Source organism: Crinia signifera, chromosome 1, assembly GCF_055691185.1.
Source record: "Crinia signifera chromosome 1, ASM5569118v1, whole genome shotgun sequence".
Taxonomy (NCBI): domain Eukaryota; kingdom Metazoa; phylum Chordata; class Amphibia; order Anura; family Myobatrachidae; genus Crinia; species Crinia signifera.
The window spans coordinates 144,789,552-144,816,465 of NC_139217.1; the positions used below are offsets into that span (position 1 = coordinate 144,789,552).

Below are 26,914 nucleotides of genomic sequence, written 5' to 3' on the forward strand. Positions count from 1 at the left end.
CTAGTTTTTGATATCCAAAATAAGGACTACGAAATGACCACATTTAAGTAAAAACATTTATTGACAAGGATGACCCATCTTAACAGTATATCCATAGATTTTGAAATGTTACATCTAACAATTAGGTTTTGAACATAAAAAAGTTAAAAGCCTTGAAAAGGAATGAATCAGCGAGGGGCAAATCCTCCTCTATGTGGACCTCCACGTCCTCTGAAGCCTCCTCTATCCCCTCGGAAACTTCCTCTGTTCCTTTCTCTACCTCTTTCTCCTCTACCGGCAGAAAGGCCGCCCCGGCCACCGCCTCTAGATGCACCAAACCCACGATCTGATTTAGGCGGGGGTGTTTTCGGTCGAAGCCTTTCAATTTCATCAGTACAGCCTGTTAGAGTTGAATTGGGAGTACTGAAATATGAAGTATACGCCTCAGTGTTGAAGTTACTATTTGTAAGTGTAGGTCCCACGGTAAGCCAGCCTGGCAAAAGAACAGGAAAAAAGTAACTAATTTGTACAAATAACAGTAGTGTGATATTACATAACAAATACCAGACCTTAAGTGTCTATGTACTAAGCCTTGAAAAGAGAGACAGAGGAGGAGAGAGAGATAAAGTACCAAACAAATCACCAGTCATGTTACATCTGCCCCCCCCCCCGCAGTGCATATAGTTTTGTCCATTTAAGAAGGAATTTGCATTTGCGAGTGAACCAGAATAAGGGCCTTAATGTATCATGCTGTTTTTGTTGTCTATGATTGTGAGTGCACTTCATTAAATATATTGTCATTATTTTAAATGATCTGCACTATCATTTGGTTTCTTGGGTCTCCCGTATATTTAAATAAAATTTAAAAAAAGGAGGGGGGGGGGGGGGGGGGGCGACTACTTTTTTACAGATCCTCGCTGCAGGATGTATCGGAATTTCCATTGTTGGATTTTTTTTTTTACTAATAATAATAATTTATCTTTTATTGAATTTGTGTGAAACACTATTTGATTTCATTACATGGTCACTTTGTGAACGCTAAGGTGTATCTGCTTTCTGTTTCTATACTCTTGTTCAAAAGATCTGATGTCATCTGTCTGCAAAATGACCTTTAGATGCACATAAGGTTTATGCGTACTTGATTGTTCTAACTTTCTAAAAGCTTTACTGCAAATAGCCAGATATTTACTGTAGCATGAACTTGCAGATATTGCCAATACAGTTGCTGCATTCATGCTAAAAAGCACTTCTAATTGGTTATGGTATCAATGGTTGACCACTAATGGTTAACAGTGAGTAGGTCAACACCTAAGAACGAGTGACAAGGTAGACACAAGCAAAATGTCAACATGGACACTCAGCAACAAGTGCTCAGTGTTCCCTTGCATGACACCCTCTTCGCTCACCATGCTTTAGGCACACTATTATATTCTCCCTCTATGTCCAAAAAATCCATTGTCCATGTCAACTTTTTGCTTATGTCGACCTGTAAATGTCAACCTAGTGTATGTTGACTATTCTTAGGTGACAGACTACTCACTGTCGACCTGCTGACCAGGTTACTGTTTTAGTTGCGCCTAGCCATGAGTCTTATTCTCTGTGTCACATGACTATATTATGCAGTTAGTGTGGCTGGTTTCATCTAGGTCTGTTCCATCTCTGTCATTTGTCACCCCACTTCTCTCATCTCTGTCCGCCACCCATCCCCAATGTTACGCTCTTTGAAATCTGCACCGCCTCTTTTAGCTGTACAGGGGGTTGCATTTGGTTTTGATGGGTGCAAGCTCCAAGCACTAGGTGTCTTTCTTTCTATCACTGTTACACTCACACATACACCCACAATTGTCTCTCCCGTTTCTGAGGGGAGGATGAGCATTTAGATATTTAAAGTTTAACAAAACAAAAACCCCACCACCATCTCACCAGGTCTTATGGTGCTATCTCTTCCAAAGAGGTGGAGACGTCTCCGCCCAAGACAGAAATGTTCAATAATGTGAAAGATCTCCACAGGCTTTTCAATGTTTCCTATTTCTGGCTCCTCTGTGATAATGAGGTCAATGTCCACATTGGCATGGATGAAATCTCCATCAGTGCTGCGGTGTACGGTTCCCCTAATACCCATAAGGCAGTGCTCCTGTGGAAACAATTGGTAGAATGTGGAGTGACATTGATTGACATGACACGGCGGTAACAGCTCTACGCACAATGACCACTATAAAAGTGTGGTGTTGGAAGCATTTACAATGAGACTGAACGTTGACAAAATAAGTCATTGTCATTTCAGCCAACCTGCACCTTACTGGGAAAGCCGAGAAAACACACTCGTCCTGACAACGCTGCAGCATGTCTGTGGCTTTCTCACAAGCAAAGGAAATATTTGTGCTGTAAAAAATGTTGACGTTTGAACTATGAAAAATATGTAATTCATTTATTTCTCAAGTTTAGACAGAACCTACTGTATTCCTGCAATGTCTTATTCTAGTGACATGCAGGAATGCCGTACCTTTGTCCTCTGAAAAATTGCTTTTGGGTCTAGGGTCTTGGTCTTTCCAGGATTGTCTTTATTTGTTTTTATCCAACAAATGTCTTCTGATCGCCTGAAACCCCACTTCCGCAAACACTGAAGATCACAACAAACAAGCATTATGTACAAAATCATCAATGCACTCGCTAACAAAAATTGTACCTGGTCACAAACTAGCCTTGAATAAGCCCTGCATAATGAGGAATTATAGGTCAGAAGGGAGTCCTAAAATCAGTACTCGTTTTCTAATAACTGTACCCGTTCTCTAATAACATGGTTCCCCACCTGCTCTTGGGAGTCTCAGGAAATACCTACACATGCAGCTGTTCCAGCAGTGACTAGTGTTCATTCTAGCACCCGTCATCTTTGAAAACCCATGCAGTTCCTCTTCCCTGCCAGGAGTGTCGCTGTCTGCTGTGGTGTTTGTAGCACAGGTCCGGTTTGCATATCAGTGCCACACTGTGCTAGAAGCACTACAGCAGACAGCGACACCCCAGGCAGGGAAGAGGAACTGCATGGGTTTTCAAAGATGGCGGGTGCTAGAATGAACACTAAGTGACTATCATAAGGGAACGGAGAAGGAAACTGGATGGGCACACACTTTCAAAAAACATTTCTACAGGGGTAAGGGGAGCTTACTCTGGAGTCATTTAATTTGAATTATTCTATGTATTCACAGAATAAATATTTTGTTCATATCTATTCACAGCAAGAATTAAGAACAAAGGATTTAATAATTTACTGCTCATTTACCTCACCCCGAAAGAACAATAAATCCTGGCAGCATGGAAAATCTGTTACTTGGAAAGATGTAAATGCGATGCAGTACACGCCAACAGTATTATGAACCACCTGCCTCAATGCACACTATATACAGACGGCCTGCAGAACACCGCCACGCATCACTGCTTCCATTGTCATGCTAGTAACATGGACTCAAGCTCCTTCTGATACATTATCTCACCCACCTGCTTCCAGAAACCTCTAAACAGACATAATTTGCCAAGTGTGTGTGTGTGTGTGTGTGTGTGTGTGTGTGTGTGTGTGTGTGTGTGTGTGTGAAGTGATTCAGCAAGCAGCCCCATAACAGAGAGGATCACATTAATGCTTACCATTCTGCCGAAATCCAGACCTTCTCCAGAGCCACACCAAAGGAAAACAAAGGCCCTTTGGCCGGCAATGCCTTCTATATCCAACTTCATTATCTAGAACAAAAATACATTTGGTTTGCATGGACTAGTGGTTAATAAAAACAAACTGACATATCTGAGAGTGAAGACATCTGACAATCCTTTGCAGTCCCAGATCTTATAGAACAACACTGCTTATATGCAACAGATGTTTCACATTAATAACAAAACTGTAAGTGTATTAGAAAGGCATCATGGGTATTGTCTCTCTGGGTTACTGCTTCTACAGATGAGACCTAAAAGACAGCTCACAGTACTGGGATAAATGATGCTGCATATATGAAGGATATTGACTTTGCATAGCATTAAGTTCTAAACGGTTATTGTTCTTTATTTAGAAGTAGTATACACGCATTAAGTGAAAGGTAAAATATGAAGTGTGCAGCATGGCAGAAGTGTCAGTGGGCTGTAAATACACCTTTAAATGCTGCAATAGATAAAAGAACAAAAACAAAGAGAGACCTGATTAAAACATTGTTCATTGAAGCAGAATCCAATTATTTTCATGAAATGGATTCCTTTAATACTGCATAGAAATAGTAGGGGTTAGGATCAAACTCTTTACTCTAACAGGTTGGTGACCGGATTAACGTGTGCTCAAAGTAAAATCCCAGGGGATGATACATCATTTGCTAACAGATTGTGGTTGTCCTGCTTCTGGCATCCAGAACAAACAGAGACAGGTGAACCCAGAGTGCCCCGGCGATTTTCACCCGGCCCATGGATTCCCCCATGGGAAGGGGGGGGGAGGGGGGGTGGAGTTTAACTACTTTCCACAGAGTGGTTCACAGAGATTGTGGTTCCCTCAGCCAGTAGAAAACCCGTTGGGTGGCGGTGGCCAGCGTTGATGCGGGAACGGGCATCTCCACTCACCGCTCGACCATACATACTCAGCGATTTTGAGCTCAAAGTAGTTTAAAATGGTAAAAGTGCGCTACTTTGTGATCAAAAACACATTGTGTGTTTGGGCCTAAGTAACACTGTGGCCTAGCTGCTGTGGCGTATCCTATACACAAACTGCATGTACTATTGTATATTCACATTCCAAACAGGAAGGCAAACCATTCCGCAAGCGCATAACCTAGACAAACTGCATCTGTACCACATACAGCAGGTTATATGAAGCCAAATATTTAGTAGAGTGTATGGCGTAAATTTACTAAGATGGGAGTTCTATTGAAGATGTGATATTGCCTATAGCAGCCAATCAGATTCTATCTATCTATTTAGCATTATTAAACAGATAGTAGAATTTGATTGGTTGCTTTGGGCCATCTTCAATAGAACTCCCATCTTAGTAAAGGTATCCCTCTAGTTAAAGCTCCGTCATCTACTACACTAGCACAGCCATATATGGAATGGGTGTACACTGTCTACATGTCTGGAGGTTTGGCCAAATCTATATTTTAGTAGAACACCCAAGACAACTGAAACGGTTGTGGCTCACTAGGTTGGCAACTTCTAGGTCGGCATGAAAAAGGTCAAACATGAGTTTTTCACTTTTTGGCATTCATGTCGACACCGGAGCATGTGGCTCCCAATTAGTGTACCGCTTCCCCAGTCAGAGTCCACATGGATGGTGAAATAGAGTAAAGTGTAAAAAATCCTTCTCACGTGTCGATAATAGCCATGTCATCCTTTTGACCATGTCGACCATATGTATGTTAGCCATATGGTGTTGACAATCTGTCAGCTACCAGCAGAACCACATACTATCTGGGGGGAGTGCATGGGGAAGTGACAGGACAGGAAGATAGCACACTGCTTGGCAATCCCACAAAATAGTTTATTGTGCACTGCACGTTCCACAAGTAGGGGAGGCTGGTTGTACAACACTGAATCATCTCCCAGCAGATCCAGTTATTATTTCCTTATGACTTACATCTTCCCAAGCCCACCACTTCTCATTAGCGGCAATGCCAGTTTCCCTGTAATACTCCTCTAGCGGTGGTTCAAGGAGAATGACATCAAATTCACTCTTCAGCTCTCTCAGATCAAACGTCTCCAGGTCTGCTTGTAAGTACCTATGTTCGCACCAAAAACAAAAAAAAAAAGAAAATGAGTGTGCATGATGAGACTGTCCTAAAGCACAGTACTAATGAGCAGTTACAGCTGGGAGACTCAGAGGACATAAGCTCCTAACTGCCCAGAATACGATGAGAAAGTGTGCAGTGACCAATATACATTACTACTAGGCTAGTACAGAGTGCACAATTTGTCTGGTTACTGTCGACCAGAGATGGAATCCATGAACACTACACACTGTACTACAGAACTAGACACACTTGGCATGTGGCGACACATTCGATGGCTTAGTCAGTGGGACCAACATTTGTGTTTATACACCATCCTATATCTACGCTATGTTTTGGCTAGGCAAACTTAATATATGTATAACGCATTATGTTTCAGCCTGGTTTCTTTTGCCATACAGAGACTTTATTACTAAAACGCAACATTAATACAGGTTGAGTATCCCTTATCCAAAATGGCCGGGACCAGAAGCATTTTGGATAATGGATTATTCTGTATTTTGGAATATTATTATTTGGATTGCGGTATCTTGCATTTATTTGTATAAATAGATCAAACACATGAAATACACACAAATATATTTTATTTGTGCATGAAACAAAGTCTGTGTGCTATCTCAGGCACTGAATTTGAATGCCAAGCAATCATTTTCTTGCACATATTTAGTGGCAGTTACCAATGTCCCAGTAGTGCCAGTTACAGATGTATCCAGTAGGTTTTTAGTAGGAAAAAAAAAACATTCTGGAAACTAGGGTTTTCGGAATAATTTGGATAAGGGCTATTGGATAAGGGAAACAACCTGTACTTGAGAAATGTAGTAGCACTTCACTTGCTGCAATGAGATCATCTACCACTAGGGGGCAACAAAGGACTGTTTCATTCCAGAGTAAAGGTTCATTAAAAAAAAAAAAAAAGTGTCACTGCAACACAATATGGTGATGGAACACAGGCATTCTGAGAGATGTTGGGACAGGTAAGGAATACATCTATCACGAAGCAGTGACCACAGCAATTTCACAAAGAATGCAACAGATAGTAGAGCAGGCGTCACTGCTGGAAGCGCACACTTACATAGGAGGGGTATTGGATTTACATATGAAGTCATCTTTCAGCCTGATCAGCTCCCGCAGTTTGGGATATTCCTCAAATCGGTCTGCTAATCCTAAACAGAGAATCACAAAGGCGTTAACAAGTTATGCCACACATGTGCAGACAATTAGACTACAGTACACCAGAGACAGCACCGTATGATACAGCAATCCCATGTGTGGTTGGCTGTCTCCAAACACCATCCTATTATACAGCTCATACATTATGTACTTATCAGGTTCTAGAGCTCTGAAGAATACAATGTACAAATTTACATTATTTACCATTACAGCGCTGAAATATGCTGTTTGTATACCCCTGGGAGGTAGCGGGCACGTGTCTACAACAAAGTTCACATAAACGTATACTGAAACATGCCCCTAGGCAGTATACAGTGTTACTACAGCAATACAAGAGGCAACATACCAACATCTCTGATAAAGTTCTGAGGCCTGTGTCCTGTGTCAACAAAATGCTGGCAGTAATCATTGTGAGGGTTCAAGCTTTGGGTCCCCTGCAAGAAAACCAAAATGAAAAGAAAAAGTTTAAACAGAAGCTTCAGGCTGACGCATCTCATGGACCACAGCATTGCAAAATCTATAAGCAAACACATGCAGCTTGTGTTCTACAGGCAGATTCTCACTAGCAGGGACCTTTCCATGACTTGTATCAGTCAGCACCAGGATACCGGTCTCTTACATATTACAGGACAGCACAAACTGAGGCAGACTGACACCGGATCCGATATGATTTCCCGGCGGTCGGGATCCCGGCGGTCGGAATCCCGACACTGGAATCCCGACCGCCGAAATCCCGACAAGGGGGGGGACATGGATCGCCCCCCCTTGCGGGCTCGCTGCGCTCGCCACGCAGCGGGCCCGGTGCCTCGCTACGCTCGGCACGCTATTTTATTCTCCCTCTATGGGTGTCGTGGACACCCACGGAGGGAGAAAGTTTCGGGATTTCGGCGGTCGGGATTCCAGTGTCGGGATTCCGACCGCCGGGAAATTAACCGCATCCCCTGACACCAGTCTAACTGGAACATGTTATCTATTGGGTCAAATGGTGCCTCTTTTTTTTAAAATACTATTTATTGAAGGATTTTCAATACAAGTAGAAATGTAAAGAACATTATGTATGCTGTTTAAGTAGCATAACAAATAAAGTAATTAGTATCAAATTGGTTTGCAGTTTTTGTAAACAGAAGTATTTGATACCGCTTTCACACTGCCAAAACGTTTAAAGAACCTGTATTTTTAAACGGTATTTAAAATGGGTTGAGGGAGATCACTCCTTTCAGCCAACTGCTTCCACTCCCTGGACACTTGGTACTCAAATGGAAAGATAGGAGACCATCATGGTGCAGTAAAATTTAATAAAATCCAGATAAAAAGCATAGACAGGGGTATACAACATAGGACTCTCACCATATATTTATGTCCACATAAATTGCAGACAATAAGCGCAAGATGTAATAGCCACAGGCGTCCCTGGAACTGCTGCGATAGGTTTGAGTCCTCTGGAGATCCCTCTGTCTTGAAATCCGACCGGTTTCGATACCATGTGGTATCTTTGGTACTTCTGTAGTATCTGGGCGCCCGATTTTGAAATCGGGTCGGGACGATCGCATCGCATCCGACCAAATCGCATGCGATGGACCCTATTTTCCATAGGATTCAATGTAAAAATGGTCCTGTTCATTTCCCTACTATCCAAGTGGGCATGGAGTTGGATATAAACCTGTGGCGAGCGAAGCGAGCCACCGAGCCCGAGGCGTGGCGAGTGCAGCGAGCCCCGCGAGGGGACGCGGATTATTTTGGTGACATGGAATACATTTTAAATCATCTGCGTGCGCTCGCCACGCTTAGGGCTCGGTGGCTCGCTTCGCTCACCACAGGTTTATATCCAACTCCATGCCCACTTGGATAGTAGGGAAATGAACAGGACCATTTTTACAATGAATCCTATGGAAAATGGGGTCGATCGCATCGCACGCGATTTGGTTGCATGCGAAGCAATGCGATTATCGCATTGCATCTGATTGTATGCCTTAAGTTAAGGCATACAATCAAAAAATCGGGCGCCCAGATACTACATAAGTACCAATTTTACTGCACCATGATGGTCTCCTATCTTTCCATTTGAGTACCAAGTGTCCAGTGGAGTGGAAGCAGTTGGCTGAAAGGAGTGATCTCCCCCAATTTGCGCAGTTGTCTACCCCATTAGTAGACATATTGTTCCGGTACGAATTAAAATAATTCCATCCAGCAAAATTTATATTTTAAAGGATTTTTACAGTATTACACTATCTGTATTCTCTTTCCTTTTGGGTAGTCTCCATCTTGATTGAGGAGCACATACCTCAACATCAAAAGCGCCCAGGGGACATCCCAAAATCTTGTTCGGTATTGTAGGTTTGTTTGTGGAGTGGTACTTCACATTGGGATTTGAACCTTAGGCTGCTAATATATAGCGCCTGATATATTGATTTAAGATCTATTATCTTGTTGCATGGTATTTAAAACGGGTCTGAGCCTTCACATTGCCGTTGATTACCATTTTAAATACCATTTAAGTACCAATCACATCAGTCAACCTGTTTAATTCCCTGAACACGTTTCAAGGCAGAATGCAGGGGACAGCCTATCACAGGTCTGTAATCTGTTGTTTTACTAAATACCGTTTCAAAGCCATTCTCACTGCATAAAAAACGGCTCTGAAACGTGTAGGACTCTGCTTTTCAAACGTGTTGAAATACCGGTTATCTTTAACCGGTAAATCAACTCTTGCGCTTTCCCACTGTAGCCTTAAACGTTTTGAAATGTGAAAAAATGGCAATATATCGTTTAACAAGTGCAGTGTGAAAGGGGTATTAGATATGCACACATGACAATATTATGTTTAATACAATTATAAGAAGAAGTTTACAACATAACATACGTATAAGGAAACAAAGGATAGGAAAGAGATGGGGGGGGGGGTGTTGCGTGGGCATGTGATTACGATACACAATTTAAAAGGGGTCTATAAGTGAATTAGTAAAATGAGCTAGCCGCAGCTCGCTGATTCCCGGCCACGCCCCTTTCTCGTCCCGTGGCAAGCGGGACATTGAATCCCGGCTGCAATTTCTCAGTCGAACTGACAGTGAACGGGACAGGGTCACGGCTGTCGAGCCAGATCAACAGCCGTGACCCCACATTAAATACCCCTATTAGTCACAATGCACAAGGAGACTGTGCAGATTCATTTAATACAGTATATAGAAATATAAAACACTTGTATATTATTTGGTCACTCTGACCGGAAGCACTAAATGGAATATAAAAACATGACTCCGCTTGCTGCATGAATGAATACAGAACTTTATTTAATCTTCTGCTCATTACTAATAGAGCAACTAATATATGACCGATAGATTTGGGTTGTTAGCAAGTGTGATGTTTGCACAAATGTCATCACTGGACAACTAACTAATATATATCACGGGAAATGGCATCTGAAATGCTCATTTGTCTTTGGAGATTTGCTTTGCAACTCTGCTCTGTAGTGAATTATTTAAAGAAGGCAACGTACCCTTGTCAATGACCATCTACAGACTCCAGGGCCAATTCAGACCTGTTGGCACTGGTTCGAAAATCACCCCCTTCCCGATAGTGGGGGTCTGCACATGTGCATAGTAGCTCATGGGCAAACACAGGGCGTTGGCATAATGATGGGCAGACAGGGGGGGTGTCGCGAGGATTCTTATCTCACGTATACGATATAGGAATTTTAAATGATCATATATCGCAACGGTATATGTGGTGCTATAGAAGTAACTGTAAAATATATATATTTCAGTTATGTTTTTTACATATACAGCATGTGGAAAACAAAATCTCCGGGAACCTAAAAAATTACACATCTCTGGACGTTCTGGATAACTGTGGGACATTTACATAAGTTATGTGAGACACTTGTTTCCACAGTGTTCCTGTATTTTCTTTTACACATTGTATTTCTAAGTTGCTGCCTAGGGCTTGTTTGTACAGGAATTTGCTGCCTTCATTACTGGAGCGCTGTTTGATCGATCATATTGGGGTTGTTTTGGTCACAGGGGACCGCCCAGCATTTTATGGGCTAGCCCACAAAAAAATAATGTGGGCACGCCCATAGACAAGCTGGGCGTACCCCTGCAAATGTGCGGGTGGCTGATGTCACATTACACCAACGCCCTCCCCCAATTCAGCGGAAAGCAGTCATATGAAAAGTCTAGGCTAGCTTTTCATACCGAGGAGAGCAGCCATCAATACATTTTTCCTCTGTGCATCCACGTGCGAGCGGATAAGCATACAGATCCACTCGCATTGTGTTCGCGGGATTCGCTCGGCGTTTGAGCAGTATTTTCCGGTTCGCTAGGCAGCAAACATATGTTGCCTAGCAAGCAGGTTTGAATCAGGCCCTTTGTTAATTAAGAGACTTGTAATGGCACTTAACTTATCAGTATTTGAAGGTACATTATTAGTTGTGTCATTGTGATGTTATAATAAATATTATCCTATGTATTTAATGTTAATTCAGTGGTGATGACATCATTTCCGAGTGCTGAAAACTACAGGTCTCCCCTGACCGCTAAGCTGGAGCAGACTGGCAACCTGCAGCAGTGTGGGTGTCCTTCTAGGAAGGTGACTGATGTCACTAAGGAGATTACAGCCTCCCTGTATGGAAAACTGGGATGGGTAAAAAAAACCGTAATGGTCTGGACCATACAGGGAGGCTGTAATCTCTCCCTTCCCAATGACAGCAGTCACACTTTCCGATTTTGCCCATTCATCATGCTGTAAACAAGTCCTGGGTCATAAGACCCGGGTTACCCTTTTACACTGTCCCTTAACCGGGGTCCTACCAGTGTCAATCCCTGCAACCTTCTCATGTTAGATCCCCAGGTAACTTGTTTTTTTTTTTGGACCCTTTTCCACTGAGAAAACACCCAGGTTCATACACATTCCTGTGCAAACTCCCCCTGTGTATGTCAAGGCAGTGAACAGGGGTATTACTAACTTCCAGCTGTGTGCTGTTACGGTAACTAAGAGCCAAAATCTGAAGACTCCTGCTGGGCACAATGCTGCCCCTGCAGCTGACTAACATGCTCGCATCACAGGTGTACAGCCATCACTGCCCTGTACATTCTGATAATCTGACTGGCTGTACAATGTTCTGTCCCCACGCACATGAACTCATGGATGGGCATAAAGAATAACAGATTAATAAAGAATAAAAGAGCCCTCTTTGAAATGAATGTTCTGCAAAAAAAAGTAACAAATACTACAGTAACTAAGCAACCTTAAAGTACCAAAACTAGTCTAATATGTCTGCAGTCACATTTCATTACACAATGTGTTTAAAGGTCTATGAAATGGACCAAAGCTTTAGCAATGTTTACAGCATGGCACTCTGGGGACCGCTAGCACGGCACTCTGGGGACCGCTAGCATGGTTCCCTGCACAGATTTTCCAAGCTTGCTTTAAAATAAACTAAGAAAAGCAAACAGTTACTTTAAAACAAAATGAACATTGCACTGTCTGAGAGAAGCTTATATCAATCTTAGTACAATCGTGGCAAAGAAACATTAACTCCGTGTGGAAATGAACCAAGGGTAAGAGCCGCAACCTTCTAATGTGAAAGGTCACCGTATAAATGCAGTGAGTGGATGCTACCAACAGTCTTCTCTCTCGGTTGGCTCTCTGGCAAATCTGGCTGTCACAAGATGAATTACTGGCTAGACTCACTCTGAAGAAATATCTTACTTGGTCCTGTTCCTGATTACATGTTTAAAATAAAGTAATGGCTTGAGACAAGTCAGTAGGCTAATTGACTTTTCCATTTGTGAAATGTGAAACCATTCAATGGAATATATTAGTAACCTTTCCACATTAGCTGAACCTTTGATTTTATGTTGTTAGTTTGACTGCCCCTTTGTCATGCTGTGTGACAGCTATTTCCCCAGGCTCTCTCAGCAATCTCTGGCCAGCAAATCCGAGGTTGCACATTTTCTTTCTCTGAACTAGAAATACTCCTCTTAATCTTAGATTATGCCTAGCCAAAGAGGATGGCGTATTGGTAATTCAGCATTATGGCACATTTTGAAAGCGGTTACACATTTCATATTCTAAATGTACGCCTCCAGTCTTTATTAATCAAAGTAAGCTTTCATTACTGAGTCAATCATACACAAAGAGCTAGGCTTGGGCACATTCGTCATGATGGGTATGTGCCTGATCCGTCTTGCAGCAACCAGCAGTTAGCATGAGGTCCTGAATGTATGAGTCATACACCGTACGTGGACCGGAGGACAGCAAGTACTGGGAGCAAAAGCAGCGGTTCTAGATGTACGCCAAGGTCTCCAGCAAACCTGACTCTAGTCTCAGGCATGAGATGGGTATAGAGGAGCCTCAGGCTTTTGCAGGGACTAAGGAATTATCTGCATATAGTCTTCCTATACTAGCTGTGTACAGATAAATGAGCTCAGAGAACCTACGTACACAGACTGTGATACTAGCATATGTTTGGAGACAATGTTAACACTCATTCATAACACTGGCCAATCAGCTCCTGACTGTTAAGCTACAGACTGGGTTTAAAAAGGGACAATTAGGAGCTGATTGGCCAGTGATAAAGTACCAGGCACTTTATCACTTCCCCTCCATAACCACTCCATTACCACTGCTTCATACATCTAACCCTCAGACCTCAAGGGATATTTCATTCTTTACCATAATTGGTGTCAAAGACACTCACCTGCTGAATGCTGTTTGGAGTAAGGGACTCTATTTAAGCTTGCTAGTTGAACCCTATGAGTGCCAGGTGTATTTGTCAAAATATGTGTAAAAAATTGCAAAGCAAACATTTATATTCATCATAATGACCTGTAATGTTTACCTTAAAATAAATTTGAACACAATTTTTGGTACTTGTGGACAATCACGGCTCCCACGATGTGCATCGCATAGCAAAAAATCGCATGCGTTTTTTTTAACAGAAAAGCATCCAAATGCATTGAAATTAGTATCAAACATGTTCAATGGCCCCCAAATGTCCTTTTTGAGGCTGTACCACCCCCACTATCAACGCAAACCCGAAGCGTGGCGAGTGCAGCGAGCCCGTGAGTGGCGGCGGTACGCGTCCTACGACCTTTTCATACCCCCATTATCCACGTCGGCGTGGAGTTGAGAATAGAAAGTGTGGCGAGCGCAGAGAGCCCCGCGAGGGGACACGGATACCTTCACAGGTATCCGTGTCCCCTCGCGGGCTTCACATGTGTCCGCGTCCGCTCGCCACGCTTCGGGCTCGCCACACTTTCTATTCTCAAATCCACGCCGACGTGGATAGTGGGGGTATGAAAAGGTCGTAGGACGTGTACCGCTGCGCTCGCCACGCTTCGGGTTCGCATTGATAGTGGGGGTGGTACAGCCTCAAAAATGACATTTGGGGGCCATTTAACATGTTTGATACTAATTTCAATGCATTTGGATGCTTTTCTGTTTAAAAAAACGCATGCGATCTTGTAAAAAATTGGTTAAAAACGGCAAAAATCACATCCAATCGCATGCCATCGCATGCCACTATATATGGCATGCGATGGGAGCCGTGATACTCCACAAGTACCCAATTTTTTTTATTTGAATTTATATAACAAATGTGAGTGACGCTGGCATTTTTTGCAGATTTTTGAACATCTCTCACAGATGTTGGCTCTCAAAGGGTTAAGCACTCGGCCAACTCTTATAACAAAGGCTGATAACTAAAGGAGATGGGTTGGTTGTCTTGCATTCAACATTTCAAAGTGGAGATAGGAGTTTTTATATCCTACTAGCTCGAGTACCTGGCGTTACCGGGATTTTAAAAATGTTTGTTTACAAAAATCTATTTAAATACTAAACACATAGTATAAAAAAGCATGCAAAATATTATACACATCAATTAAATGAAAACCCAATTTACAAAGATCTAAATGTATAATAAATCCCTCAGAATCCAGATAGGAATTAAGTTACAATTCAGCCGAAATGAATACTTAAATGCATGCACGTATGTAAAATTTCACGATTTTCACTTCATTTTCAAAACAATAGAACATTGCGAAAATAATTTCTGAAGATATATTGGCTACAAACTAAGTTCATTTACATATAACCTGCGATTGTGAAGCATAATTTGGTATAGTCAGAGAGCTGAGAAAGCTGGCAAAGCCTGCTATAGCGCTCTTCCATAATAAACATTAAGATCATGGCAACACAAAACGCTCGCTCCGAGGCCCCACCCATATGCCGTGAGGCCCCACAATGAACGTAAAGCAAAAACTGTGGTTTTTAACTAATTAACAATTAACAGTAATAAATTTGATTTCACATTTTTTTTGTTGCCTTGGCCGTGTTTTAATATGCTCATTTCACGATCTTTGCTTGCAAACTGTGGATTAGTATTTATGGTTTTCCAAGAGAGAGGAGGAGAGAGAGAAAGAACTCTGGGTGGGGGCACCCTTAAATCAAGGACCTTGTATATTAGTATAGAAAGACAGAAGGACATATTTTTGCTTTTATATATTAGTTATTAGGTGTTCCTCTGACTATTCTATAGTGTTTTACCCTATGGAAGCATTCCCTTTTCTCTACAGCTTGTAAAAACGCCTGTAGGAGTGTGAACAGGACCTCAGAGGCGAATGTCAGCAAACACCTAACAATGGTTATTTCCCCTTGCACTAGGAATGCTGAAAACTAAGCGCCCACCACATTTATTTATATACACATGTTTTTCATATCAGTGTACAATGAGATCAGACCACGGACAGCTAACCAAGCAGTAGCTGCAGAAAGAGAACCTTTAATAAAGGGCAGTGTAAACCTTGGGAAGGGAAAGGTGCACGTGGGAATACCTTTAAGAAAGTGCTGGAGTCCTTGTAAATTTCCTCTCTATATGGTAGATTTTCTTCCTCTTTCTGTGGTTCTATTGTATCCTGAAAAACATTAAAAAAAAAAAAAACAGTCAGCATAAATGTATCCATAGATTATATATGGTAGAGTTTAATTATATTAGCATGATCTCATGACAAGTAATAATTAAAATAATATTTATCTGAGAGCTAATACACTGCCATATGCAATAATGAGTCCAAAGTCATCCTTATATTCTTTTATACATCTATGTACAGTAAACACATCATTTATCCTCATCTCAGTGGTGTAGAAATGTGCAAGGGGAAGCACAGCTCTCCAGCAGTCAGCTTCAAGGGTCAGTAAGATGTAACCCATGATGCAACATGTTCATGCAGGATTTAGCCATAGGGATGCAGCTAATAGAGGTTACCAGGAAGAGAAGGGTGGCTAATCTGAGTATCGCTCATAGTGCATTCACTAACAGCATATTCTGACAGAAGAACACAGACACCATAAGGGTCACTGAGTCTTACAGCGCTTGTCCACTAACATTATGACTTATGAATTGTTCAGTTCATGTAAAATTTAAAGCAAATTCAGATGTCAGCAACCAGGAATGCTCGTCCTTAAAGCAAATCAAAGATTCCTATGACATCAGGGGTTTTGTGCAGTTTTTAAAGGGTTAACACGTAAATGGATACGGAAGTAAGACTGACACATGCACAAACCATCAGTCCAAGATAGTATTAAGGGTTACTGTGAACTTTAAAAATAATAATAAAAAAAAAAAAAAAGAGTCAAACATTTAAGTACTAATCCCTTACTCGATCTGTTTTTGAAGTGTACAGGCAATGTTGCCAAGCACCAATATCACCCACACAGTCATAAGCCTACACTAATGAAAAGTGAATTACGTCAAGCATACAGAGGAAGAAAAAATAAATAAAAGTAATAATGGTTAATAATGAAACCTGATTTTCTAATCAGCACAAGGATGCATCACCTATTCTACCTTGTTTCATCACGGTCACATTTTCATGCAACAATTTGAACTCAAACAATGTAAGTGGCCAACCAAACTGTTTTAACCCTGCATCAGTGCCTCACTTCCACACTGGAAGTGCACACAACGGAACCAGTTACAACACTCAAAGAAACTCATACATGTATATTCCATCTATGTCAATATACTGTTATCATCTATAATGACTGCATACTATAGAAAACCACCACGCATACTCTTGTGCAATCAAAACCAGCTAGAGATACTATACTTCCGATAACAATATAGTGAAAATTTGAACGGGGGGGTTTAATTCATTGTGCAAAATAAATAAATAAATTACAGTCTAGGGCAATTTAGGTCAAGTACATGGGGTAAATAAAGAGTGTTGCATCATGGGACAGGACACTAAAGCAATTTTTGGGGTGGCAGATATTATATACACCCCGCAAGATCAGGAGGGAGAGGACCGTCAAGTCGACAAATTAAGCCGTCGTAAGTCTGGAAAAAAAAACAGCCCTTGCTGAAGATGATCTAAGTGGAAGAGGCCAAGGTTCATACACCGACCTGGCCAGATGATCGGCGTACAACACCTTTAGAGGTCAGTCCGGGGCAATCAGAATTGCTTGCACTCTCTCCCTCCTGAACTTGCAGAGTACTCGGGACAGCAATGGAATTGGAGGAAATAAGTATACAGGTTGAGTATCCCGTATCCGAGTATCCGTTATCCGAATTATTCCGAAAACCATACATTCCAGAAAGTGAAAAAAAAATATTTTTTTTGCTAAAAATTCACTGGGAACATTTGTAACAGCATCACTGCGGACATGATATGTAACTGGCACTATATATGTGCAAGAAAATGATTGCTTGGCATTCAAAATCAATATCTGAGATAGTACACAAATTTTGTTTCATGTTTTGAAACCTTGCTTTTTGAACAAATAAAATATATTTGTGTATTTTATGTGATAATAAAATATATTTGTGTGTATTTTATGTGGTAATAAAATATATTTGTGTGTATTTTATGTGTTTATACAGCATACATGCAAGATACTTCAAAATACATAATTGAAATATTAAAATATTCCGAAATACGGAATAATCCGTTATCCAAAATTCTCCTGGTCCCGAGCATTTTGGATACGGGATACTCAACCTGTACTAGCTGGTATGAAACTAAGGCAGTGCTTGCCCTCTCTCCACCTCCACAAATCAGAATCGCAGTCCGGACCAGCCCATTAGGATCCAGCTTTGCATTGTGACCCCACAATCCATCTTTGGGGCACCACACATTCTTCAAACTACCATCTACCAGGTACCACTCCAATTGGCCAATTGGGACCTATCCACCATCGGTCCCTTTATTCTATACCCAGTGGACTTCGGTAATTTTTGCCAAAAAACTTGTACCGACAACCTGGACCTATGGACTATACCTGGGGAAGCCAACTCCAGTCCTCGAGAGCTACCAACAGTTAATGTTTTCCAGATCTCCTCAAAGAATCACAAATGAAGTAATTAGCTCCACCTGTGGATCTTTTAAAATGTGTCAGTGAGTAATGAGTGCAAATTTGCAGCAGCTAGGTTGTCCGGAAAATGTGAACTGTTGGTAGCTCTAGAGGACTGGAGTTGGCTACCACTGGACTATACCATCAGCCTATTCGTATAATCAGCCATGAGTGGTAAATATTGTTCCCTCTACAACTACTGTTGGGCATACTAGGAACGGACTCTCCATTCATTACAGCTAGTGTGGAAGTGGGATTTATTTGTCATTATACTCAGTTTTTAATATGTTTTATATTGTGTTATTACAATTATTAAATTTATTGTAAAGATCAACCAAGTCTTAATTTTTTCACTTTAAAGTTTAGCGCTACTTTTTCCCTCTCCAGGCCTGTGATTATTGCCCTCAATGACTCCATTCTAAACTTGAACACTTGGTAGATATGGGTTCAGTGATTTGAGGTTCAAAATTAGGTGCACCGAGCCATCCGGCTTTGGTATGACGAATAGGTTTGAGTTATAACCCAGAACTCTTTGAGGAGAAGGGAATGAGACAATGACCCTGGTCCGATCAACCTTTGTAATCCCACTAGTAGCGTATCCAGAGTAAAAATCGGCTAGACGGGCAAGTTCTGAACTCCAGTTTGTACCCCTGGAAAACAACATTCTGTACCAGGATTCTGGCAGAAAAGACACCAGACGTGACTGAAGAACAGCAACCGTGCCCCCACCTCTAGTTCCCCCAGGGACTGAGGTATGGTGTCAGTCTGAATATTTGGAGGAGGCAGAGCCAGTACTCCTGGGAGCTGGCTACGCACAACTGCGGATACAGGTAGTGCTGCTCTAAGCCAACAATCAGGTCATAGTTTTCTTTGTTTGGTGTGTGGCCTCCACAGTGTTTACTGTGCTATCACCATGTCATGGCGAAGTAGCATTCAGAAGTAGAGAAGATCAGGCAGGCAGTGGCCAGCCACAGGACAAAGTAGTAAAAAGAGGCTAAGAATCTGTTTTTCTATTGAGAAAACAAATTTTAAAAAATGACGTTAAATAAATAAATAAGTGCCAACATCATGCAGAAAACTCAGCAACTACTGGGTCCAATGTCAATGTTAAAATGTTCCTTTTAGCTATATTACTTATAATGCCTATCTGATATAGTAACATGAGCAAAACAGTTGCATACTTTACATTTCATTAACAGTCTTATTCATTCTAGAGCAACAACTGTATAACTGGGTATATGCTTCATCAAGTGAAGGCTCATTAGAGCTAGTAGAACCTTACTCATCCAATACTAACCACATCCAAAGTGCTTCTGCTTTATCTCAAAACCTGTGAGTGCAGCCAAATATTAAATTCAGCGTCTCTTAATTCTCTTTCCATTCTCTCTCTGTTATTTTATATTTTGTACCCTTTTATGGAATAATCAGCTTTTGCATTAGATTTCCAGCAACTGTACTAAGTTCCAGTTCAGACGTTCCAGTTCTCAATAAATGCATAAAGTGATATTTTTTTGGAAGCAATGACAAACGGCGGAATAAAGTGTATCCTTATCCAGATAATCAGGTTACATTGGAAAAACACAAAATATACACTTTTTTTCCCCCTTGTGATCAAATAGTGTTTTTAGATATTAAAAAAAAAAAAAGTAGTGACTTGGACTGCACAGCCTAATTTTAAACATAATTAGGAGGTGGGTATCCGGATGGCTTATAGACAATGTGTAGGTCAACACCATAGGGTCGTCATACATATGGTCGACATGGTCAGAAGATTGATACAAGCTAAATTTCAACAGCTGCTATTATGCTGAGACACGTAGGGGTATATTTATAAAGATGGGAGTTCTATTGAGGACTAGATGTCTCCCATAGCAACCAATCAGAATCTTCATATTTATTTAGCACCTTCTAGAAGATAATGATTAGAATCCGATTGGTTGCTATGGACAACATCCCTCCCTTAATAGAACTTCCATCCTAGTAAATTTAGAGAAAGAAAAATTCAGATTTCGGGACAGATGCACTAAACTTCAAAAGTGATAAAATGGAGAGTGATAAACAGCCAGCCAATCAGCTCCTGTCTGACATTTTTTAAACAGTCTGTGACTTGGCAGGTAGGAGCTGATTGGCTGGCTGTTTATCACTCTCCATTTTATCACTTTTGAAGTTTAGTGCATCTGACTGGCCGGCACACTTTAAGCACTAAATAGTTTTTAAACAGCACAGGTTCCTGAATTGCAGTCTATATATTAGAATTTGCACTATTTAAAAAGGTACAACCTGGATTAAATTAAATAATATGTTAGTATTAGGGATCATAGGGACCCATCTAAGTGGTCCATGTGTCCACATTTTTGGCTAAACATACTAAGAATATCCCTTATAGTCCATTTACATTGGAAGAGTGATCAAACTTATTTTGAATTCATCAGTATTCTTAGTGCTTAGGGGGTATGTTTTTACAAAAGTGCAGATTTCTAGAAGCAGAGATGTTGCCAATAGTAACCAATAAGATTCCAGATATCTTCTAGAAGGAGATAGATAAGCGAGAAGTAGAATCTGAGTGGTTGCTATGGGAAACATCTCCACTTCTGCCAATCTGCACTTCTGTAAATATAACCCTCAGAGTGTGCACCTTTTTCCTGTATGGCTGTACAGATATACAAACACTTGTTCCTACTTCATGTAATCTAAGGAGGCCATGAGAATCCTAACATGCAGCTAATACCCCTTTCAGACATATGCAAAAATCCCGTGATTTTTCACATGCACGCGCATCATCCTGGGACTAGCGTATGTCTATTCCCAGGATTTTACTTTACTAAAATCCCAGGTCCTGCACACCTGCAATTGACCCGAGATTTTTAAAAACCCGGGAATGTACAGGGTTTAAAATCCTGTGTGGTAGGTTTGAAAGGGGCATCACTCAGAGCTTATATAGAAAACATCCATTACATTAAAATAGTATGCTACAATAAAGACTTTTTTTTTTTTTTAAACCATCATTAAAACAGAACAATGCCTCAAAATGAAACCACATGTCAACATATTTCGGGGGATATTCAATCTTCCGCCACCATTCCTGACAGAGGAACTGGTGGCAGGGCCTTCCTCTACAGCATTGAACAGGGATCTCGGTAGAACGTGCCCGACTTCACAAGCAGTTGGGCACGTTCTGCCGAGAACGGCTGGGAATTGACAAGCTCACTGACACAGCTCGCTGATTTCCAGCCGCTTCTCATGGCCACGCACCCTTCTCGCTGCTTGGCAGGCGGGACATTGAATCCCACCTACAAAATCTTAGTCAAGCAGACCAACAACGGGACAGGTTCACAGCTGTCAGTCCAGCCCGACAGTCGTGACCCTACACTGAATTTTCAATCCTGGATTCCGACGGTCAGAATCCTGCCAATTTTCGACGGCTCCGACACAAACTCGACAGTCGGAGTTCAATGTACCGAGTGTCAGAAACTGATGTGGATTGTCAGACAATCTGCATCCGTTTCTGACAAAACAGATCTGACTGAAAAAAAGTTGGCTCGGACTGCCTTCATCGCTCTTTCGTTAACATCAGCATTGAATAGGTGAGTGGCGATATTTCCCCTGTTGGGAAATACCGGCACAGATTGAATACCCCCATAGTATAAATACAGCGAATGTTTGCAATACGGGAGGGGTGATCACTTTTTACAGAAATTACACATCTTCAGATCAAGCTGAAATCAGCTTATTGACATTCAAAATGTCAACATTGAGAAAGGAGACATCTCATTACAACCATGTCAGCATGCCAATGTTGACATATCACTGTCCCTCGTCTCGGTGTTTACATATGAATAATAAACATGCATACTTATCACTCCTGGTCTGTAGGTCACATGACTGTATTTGAGCACAACATGGAATCACTTCTGGCCCTACCTTGCACTCCTCGACAACTTCTTCATCCGCCTCTCCTTCTTCTGGTGGTTTCCGCTTCAAATTAGGTGCTGATGTATCATATGAAGAACTTAAATAACAAAAAATACTGTAAAAAAATTGTCCACTATGCAAAACAGGAACAAATATAAACATCACAGCTAAAACAATCAACAAAGACCAGAATACACATGGTTACCAGAGCACGTGGATACTAGTAAAACTGCAAGAACCAACATGCCCCAGTATCCAGGGCACAGTTGCACCCTATAGGCCATCTGTATGCAGCTTCAGCTGGGTACACATTAAACGACACCGCAAACTATGCTATGCCGTCAATGATTTCTTTTAAACTGGCTGTTCTACCTCACAAATAATATAGTGCATTCATATTTTACAAATGATATCATTCAGTGGCCATATCCAGGAGTACAGCCGTCATTGACTAAATAGTCAGGATTCTACTGCCTGTACAGACAACAGAGGGGATGCTAACGGTATCCGGTCAATAGGTCGACAGTGTCTAGGTCAGGCATGCCCAACCACGGTCCTCAAGGCACACCAACAGTGCAGGTTTTAGTGATATCCAGGCTTCAGCACAGATGGTTTAATCAGAATCCCTCAGATAATAATTAAGTCAGCTGTGCTCAAGCCTGGATATCTACAAAACCTGCACTGTTGGTTTGCCTTGAGGACCGTTGTTGGGAATGCCTGGTCTAGGTAGATTGGAAGGCACATTTTAAACAGACTTGTTCAGGATCCAAGTGGGCAGAGAGGGAGAATATAACAGTATGCATGGTGAGCGCAGCAGCACACTAATACGATGGACATATACACCAAAATTGTTAAAAATGTGTCAACCTTTTGTCAAGGTCAACATAGACAACCTATTGCTTGGTCACCTACACTCGGTTGACCTAATAATCCACACCCGTTGATAATGACCCACGGGATAGCGCATAGTTAACGATATAGTGCGTACACACTAGAGACAATATGCAGGAAAAGATTGTTAACAATATCTTTATCGTTTATATTGTTGAAAAACCTAGTCTACTGTACCCAGTTTTACACAGGTTAAACCAATCAGAACAAGAGGTCACACAATTTGACCAGTCAGTGTGAAGCCAGGGGCAAATGCAGGATTTCTTTTTTTAGATTTGCTATTATATTTTCCCTTAGTATATTACCAATATGCAAAATCAATGAAAAAAACAACAACAACCTAGAAATGATATATTCCTAGTGAATTTAACCCTGTGAGTGAGTGGCAGCTAGTCTGCCAAAGATTAAACGAGTCCATACAGCGATACAATCAAATGCCTGTTGCATCAATGATTGCAATAGATGATACTGTATATTAGAACAGCAATAAAACAAGAGACGCTTACAAACAGATTGCTTATAATAGTATTACTACCAATAGTAGGTGTAATGTCAATAGATGTGTGAGTACAATCATATAGCAGATCATGTTTACTTACCGGCACATTTCCCTGGTCTCTGCTATTTCTCTTTGCTCATCCTTGCTGTTCAGTACAGCTCCTATATTGTCTGCACTTTCTGCTCCTAGCTGTAAAAAAAAAAAAAAAACCACAAATATAAAAAGGACTTTACACAGCCGCCTAATACATGCAAAACAGGCTACACTATAAATACCAACAAAACACTGCTAATGTGCAGAAACTACAAATATATAATAAAACGCACACCTGAGAGCATAGCTACAAGAAGCGCAGATAAACAGGGTAGTGTCCTAGGTGCAGGTGCTAATCACTGAGGAGGGCATATTCTCATTATTACATATTGCTACAGTAGCTGTAGAAACACATGAAGACTACAATTTTGCCTTTCAGAACTAAAATATCCTCTTCTCATGAATCAGCAGCCTGCGCCTAGCGTGGACACCATACAGTGGATCCAGCCATCTACATACAATATTATGGTTTATGTATGAGGAAATGCAGTCTGACTTTACAATGCACTGTACACCGACCAAATCATAAAGTAAATACTATAGGACACTTTCTCACCTTGAGATGGCCGACATAACCAAGGTCGACATTGACAAAAGATTGACACAAGCTTATGGTCAACATAGGTATCATGAGTTTTTCGAGCATATTGGCCATTTTTAACTATTGGTATATTAGAGGTGAAACACACACACTATATATATATCCGCTTCATAATGTAGATGACTATTCAGCACCAAAAGGATTTTCTAGAACTTGACTATTTAGTATAGAACCCCAGCTCAATACCTGAAATAAGGTCACATTTGAGTAACATAATTCTAATGAGAATTTAAACGTAGATCTTTGGACTAACATTTGATTAATTCCTCTTATTTCTTCTTAAATAAATACCATGAATATATCCTGTAATTAACCCTATTATAACCTGGTGATGGTTTTTATACATGTATGTCAACTATACATTTAATACCCTCCCATGAATTTATATTGCCCACAATATTTTCATCCACATGATAAACTAATACCGCTTTCACATTCGGGACTGGCACTTACACAAAACCGGATCGTCCATTATGGGCGACTCAGGTTTAATCCGCCTTATAACCTGGGTTGAATTGCCGGGGTGGGTTGGTTTGCCTGGGTTATTAGGCTTTCACACCACAATTCCACTCATGGTGGCCCGGCAGCAACTACGCAGGTTATTTTTGCTATCTGAAAGGGGTATTAAAGTCCTCACATTGGCATTGGAAATCCAGACGTAGCTGTACCACCATGCATCTAAGACAGGCATGTCCAACGTTGGCCCTCCAGATGTTTTGAAACTACACATCCCAGCATGCTTTGCAATAGTTTTAGCATTCTCTAATAGCAACACTGTGGCAAAGCATGCTGGGATGTGTAGTTTCAAAACATCTGGAGGGCCAACGTTGGACATGCCTGATCTAAGAGGATGATCTCCTAGTTCCTATTTACACAGCTTGCCCTCTGTGCCATACTACAGTACTCAATACACCACGTGATGAACCCTAATCTATGGTAACCAGTACCTCTTATACTAAAGCTGGGTACACACTAGACCAGTGGTTTCCAAACTTTTGGGAATTTTCTCAGCACCCCAAAACTAAAGGAAATTCAGAAAAAAATATATAGTATTAAGCAGATTGTGTTTATATGGCATCCTTAAATTCATTTATGTGGTGTAGGACTGAATTCACTTCTGTGTGTTCTCATAATTTATGATTAGCAGCCACCAGCACTGGTTTTGCATATGACAATGACCATAAATAAATTGATTTGGCCCTGGACCACCAACCAACACCCAGAGCGTCTCTAGAGCACTAGACCACATTGAAACGATTAAGCATACACACTGAGCGATTTTACAAATATCATCAGTGGCCACATCCAGGAGTGTAGCTGTTGTGGAGAATGGGCCCCATTCAGACCATTTGCTGGGCTTTGATTTCATATCTTAAATCAAAATGTATAATCATTAAACAGTAGCAAATACAACTTTAATCAGTGCTACTGTGACAACTCTTTTGAGAAAACTCTATTTACCTGACACTATTGAAGACCTGCAGCATCTATCAGAAGAAGGGAAGAACAGCGGAGACGAAGTGGTAATCCAGTGGTCAGGGAACTCGGTCCTCATTACCCCACGCAGTGCATGTTTTGCAGGTCTCCTCACAGAATCACAAGTGAAATAATTAACTCCACCTGCGGACCTTATAATTTATAATATGTAACTGTGTAAATTAGTACACCTGTGCACCTCCTAGGTTACCAGCAAAACATGCACTGTGTGGGGTAATGAGGACTGAGTTCCCTGACCACTGGGGTAATCGATGTAACCTGCGCCATAATAACACTGCACTGTTGCAGACGTGGCGCTGAGACATCCCATGTAAGAGGCATGTTTGCATTCAACGCTACACCACATATACTTTCTGTCTGCATTATACAGTATCAGACTGGTAATGCCCCACACTGGCACTGTATGCCTGCTATACAGGTTAGGGGCGGGCATGCCATCATCTAGACAGGCTGAGGTTATGTCACATATAAACTAAAGACCCATATACCTACTGCAAACGGATATTCACTGCGTACAGTTACCAGCAACTATCGAAGTGAAACACTCAGGGAGCCCTGCCGCCAGAGCTTGCACTCTAATCACGTGTATGCTACACGGTATAACACACAGAAGTATGTGCGGCCGTTACCTGCTGAGCCAGCAGCTTCCTGCGGAGCTTCTGCCGGGCTCGGATCTCCTGCAGGCGGCTATTCATGGCTTCCCGGTCTCTGGCTTATTCCACCCGCAGGAGAATAGTACGGCAGTAGCTAACGAGCGGCTGCAGCATCCGTGTCGCGGGGTGATTACGTCACATGAAAACATACACACAGTGAAGCCATGCTTAATCAGGGCAGAAGGTAAAACCCCACTCTGCTGCGATCAATAAAGCCTACGTAAAATAAATAGCATTATATAACATGTGTATTAGGATATATAGATATTATATAGATATCTATTTTTGTGTTTATTTAAGTGTGTATATTATTAGCATACCTCATACCTCCCAAGTCCCACCATGACCCTCTCCAGTAGGGACACAATGATCTGTTCCTGGACTTTCCTCTTAATATTTGATTTCCATCACCTGTTTTAAACAGATTAATGGGATAAGAAAGGTGCTTCAACACAGGTGATATTAATCAAAATATTAAGCAGGGTTGCCGACTTTAAGATTCTCCTCTCCGGGAGAAGCCCGG

General features: G+C 41.4%; 1 protein-coding gene across 1 annotated transcript; it reads right to left on the bottom strand.

The window, feature by feature from the left end:
• Window positions 1–42: 42 nt before the first annotated feature.
• METTL14 (methyltransferase 14, N6-adenosine-methyltransferase non-catalytic subunit) lies at window positions 43–26,914 on the bottom strand. Its single transcript, XM_083174463.1, has 12 exons — window positions 26,712–26,914; window positions 26,368–26,607; window positions 23,648–23,736; window positions 22,167–22,254; window positions 15,728–15,808; window positions 7,243–7,330; window positions 6,799–6,889; window positions 5,576–5,717; window positions 3,616–3,708; window positions 2,483–2,599; window positions 1,903–2,113; window positions 43–472 (listed from the first exon to the last, which is right to left on the bottom strand). The coding sequence occupies exons 2-12, from the start codon at window positions 26,431–26,433 to the stop codon at window positions 168–170; spliced, it is 1,371 nt and encodes a 456-aa protein (XP_083030589.1). The 5' UTR covers window positions 26,434–26,607; window positions 26,712–26,914; the 3' UTR covers window positions 43–167.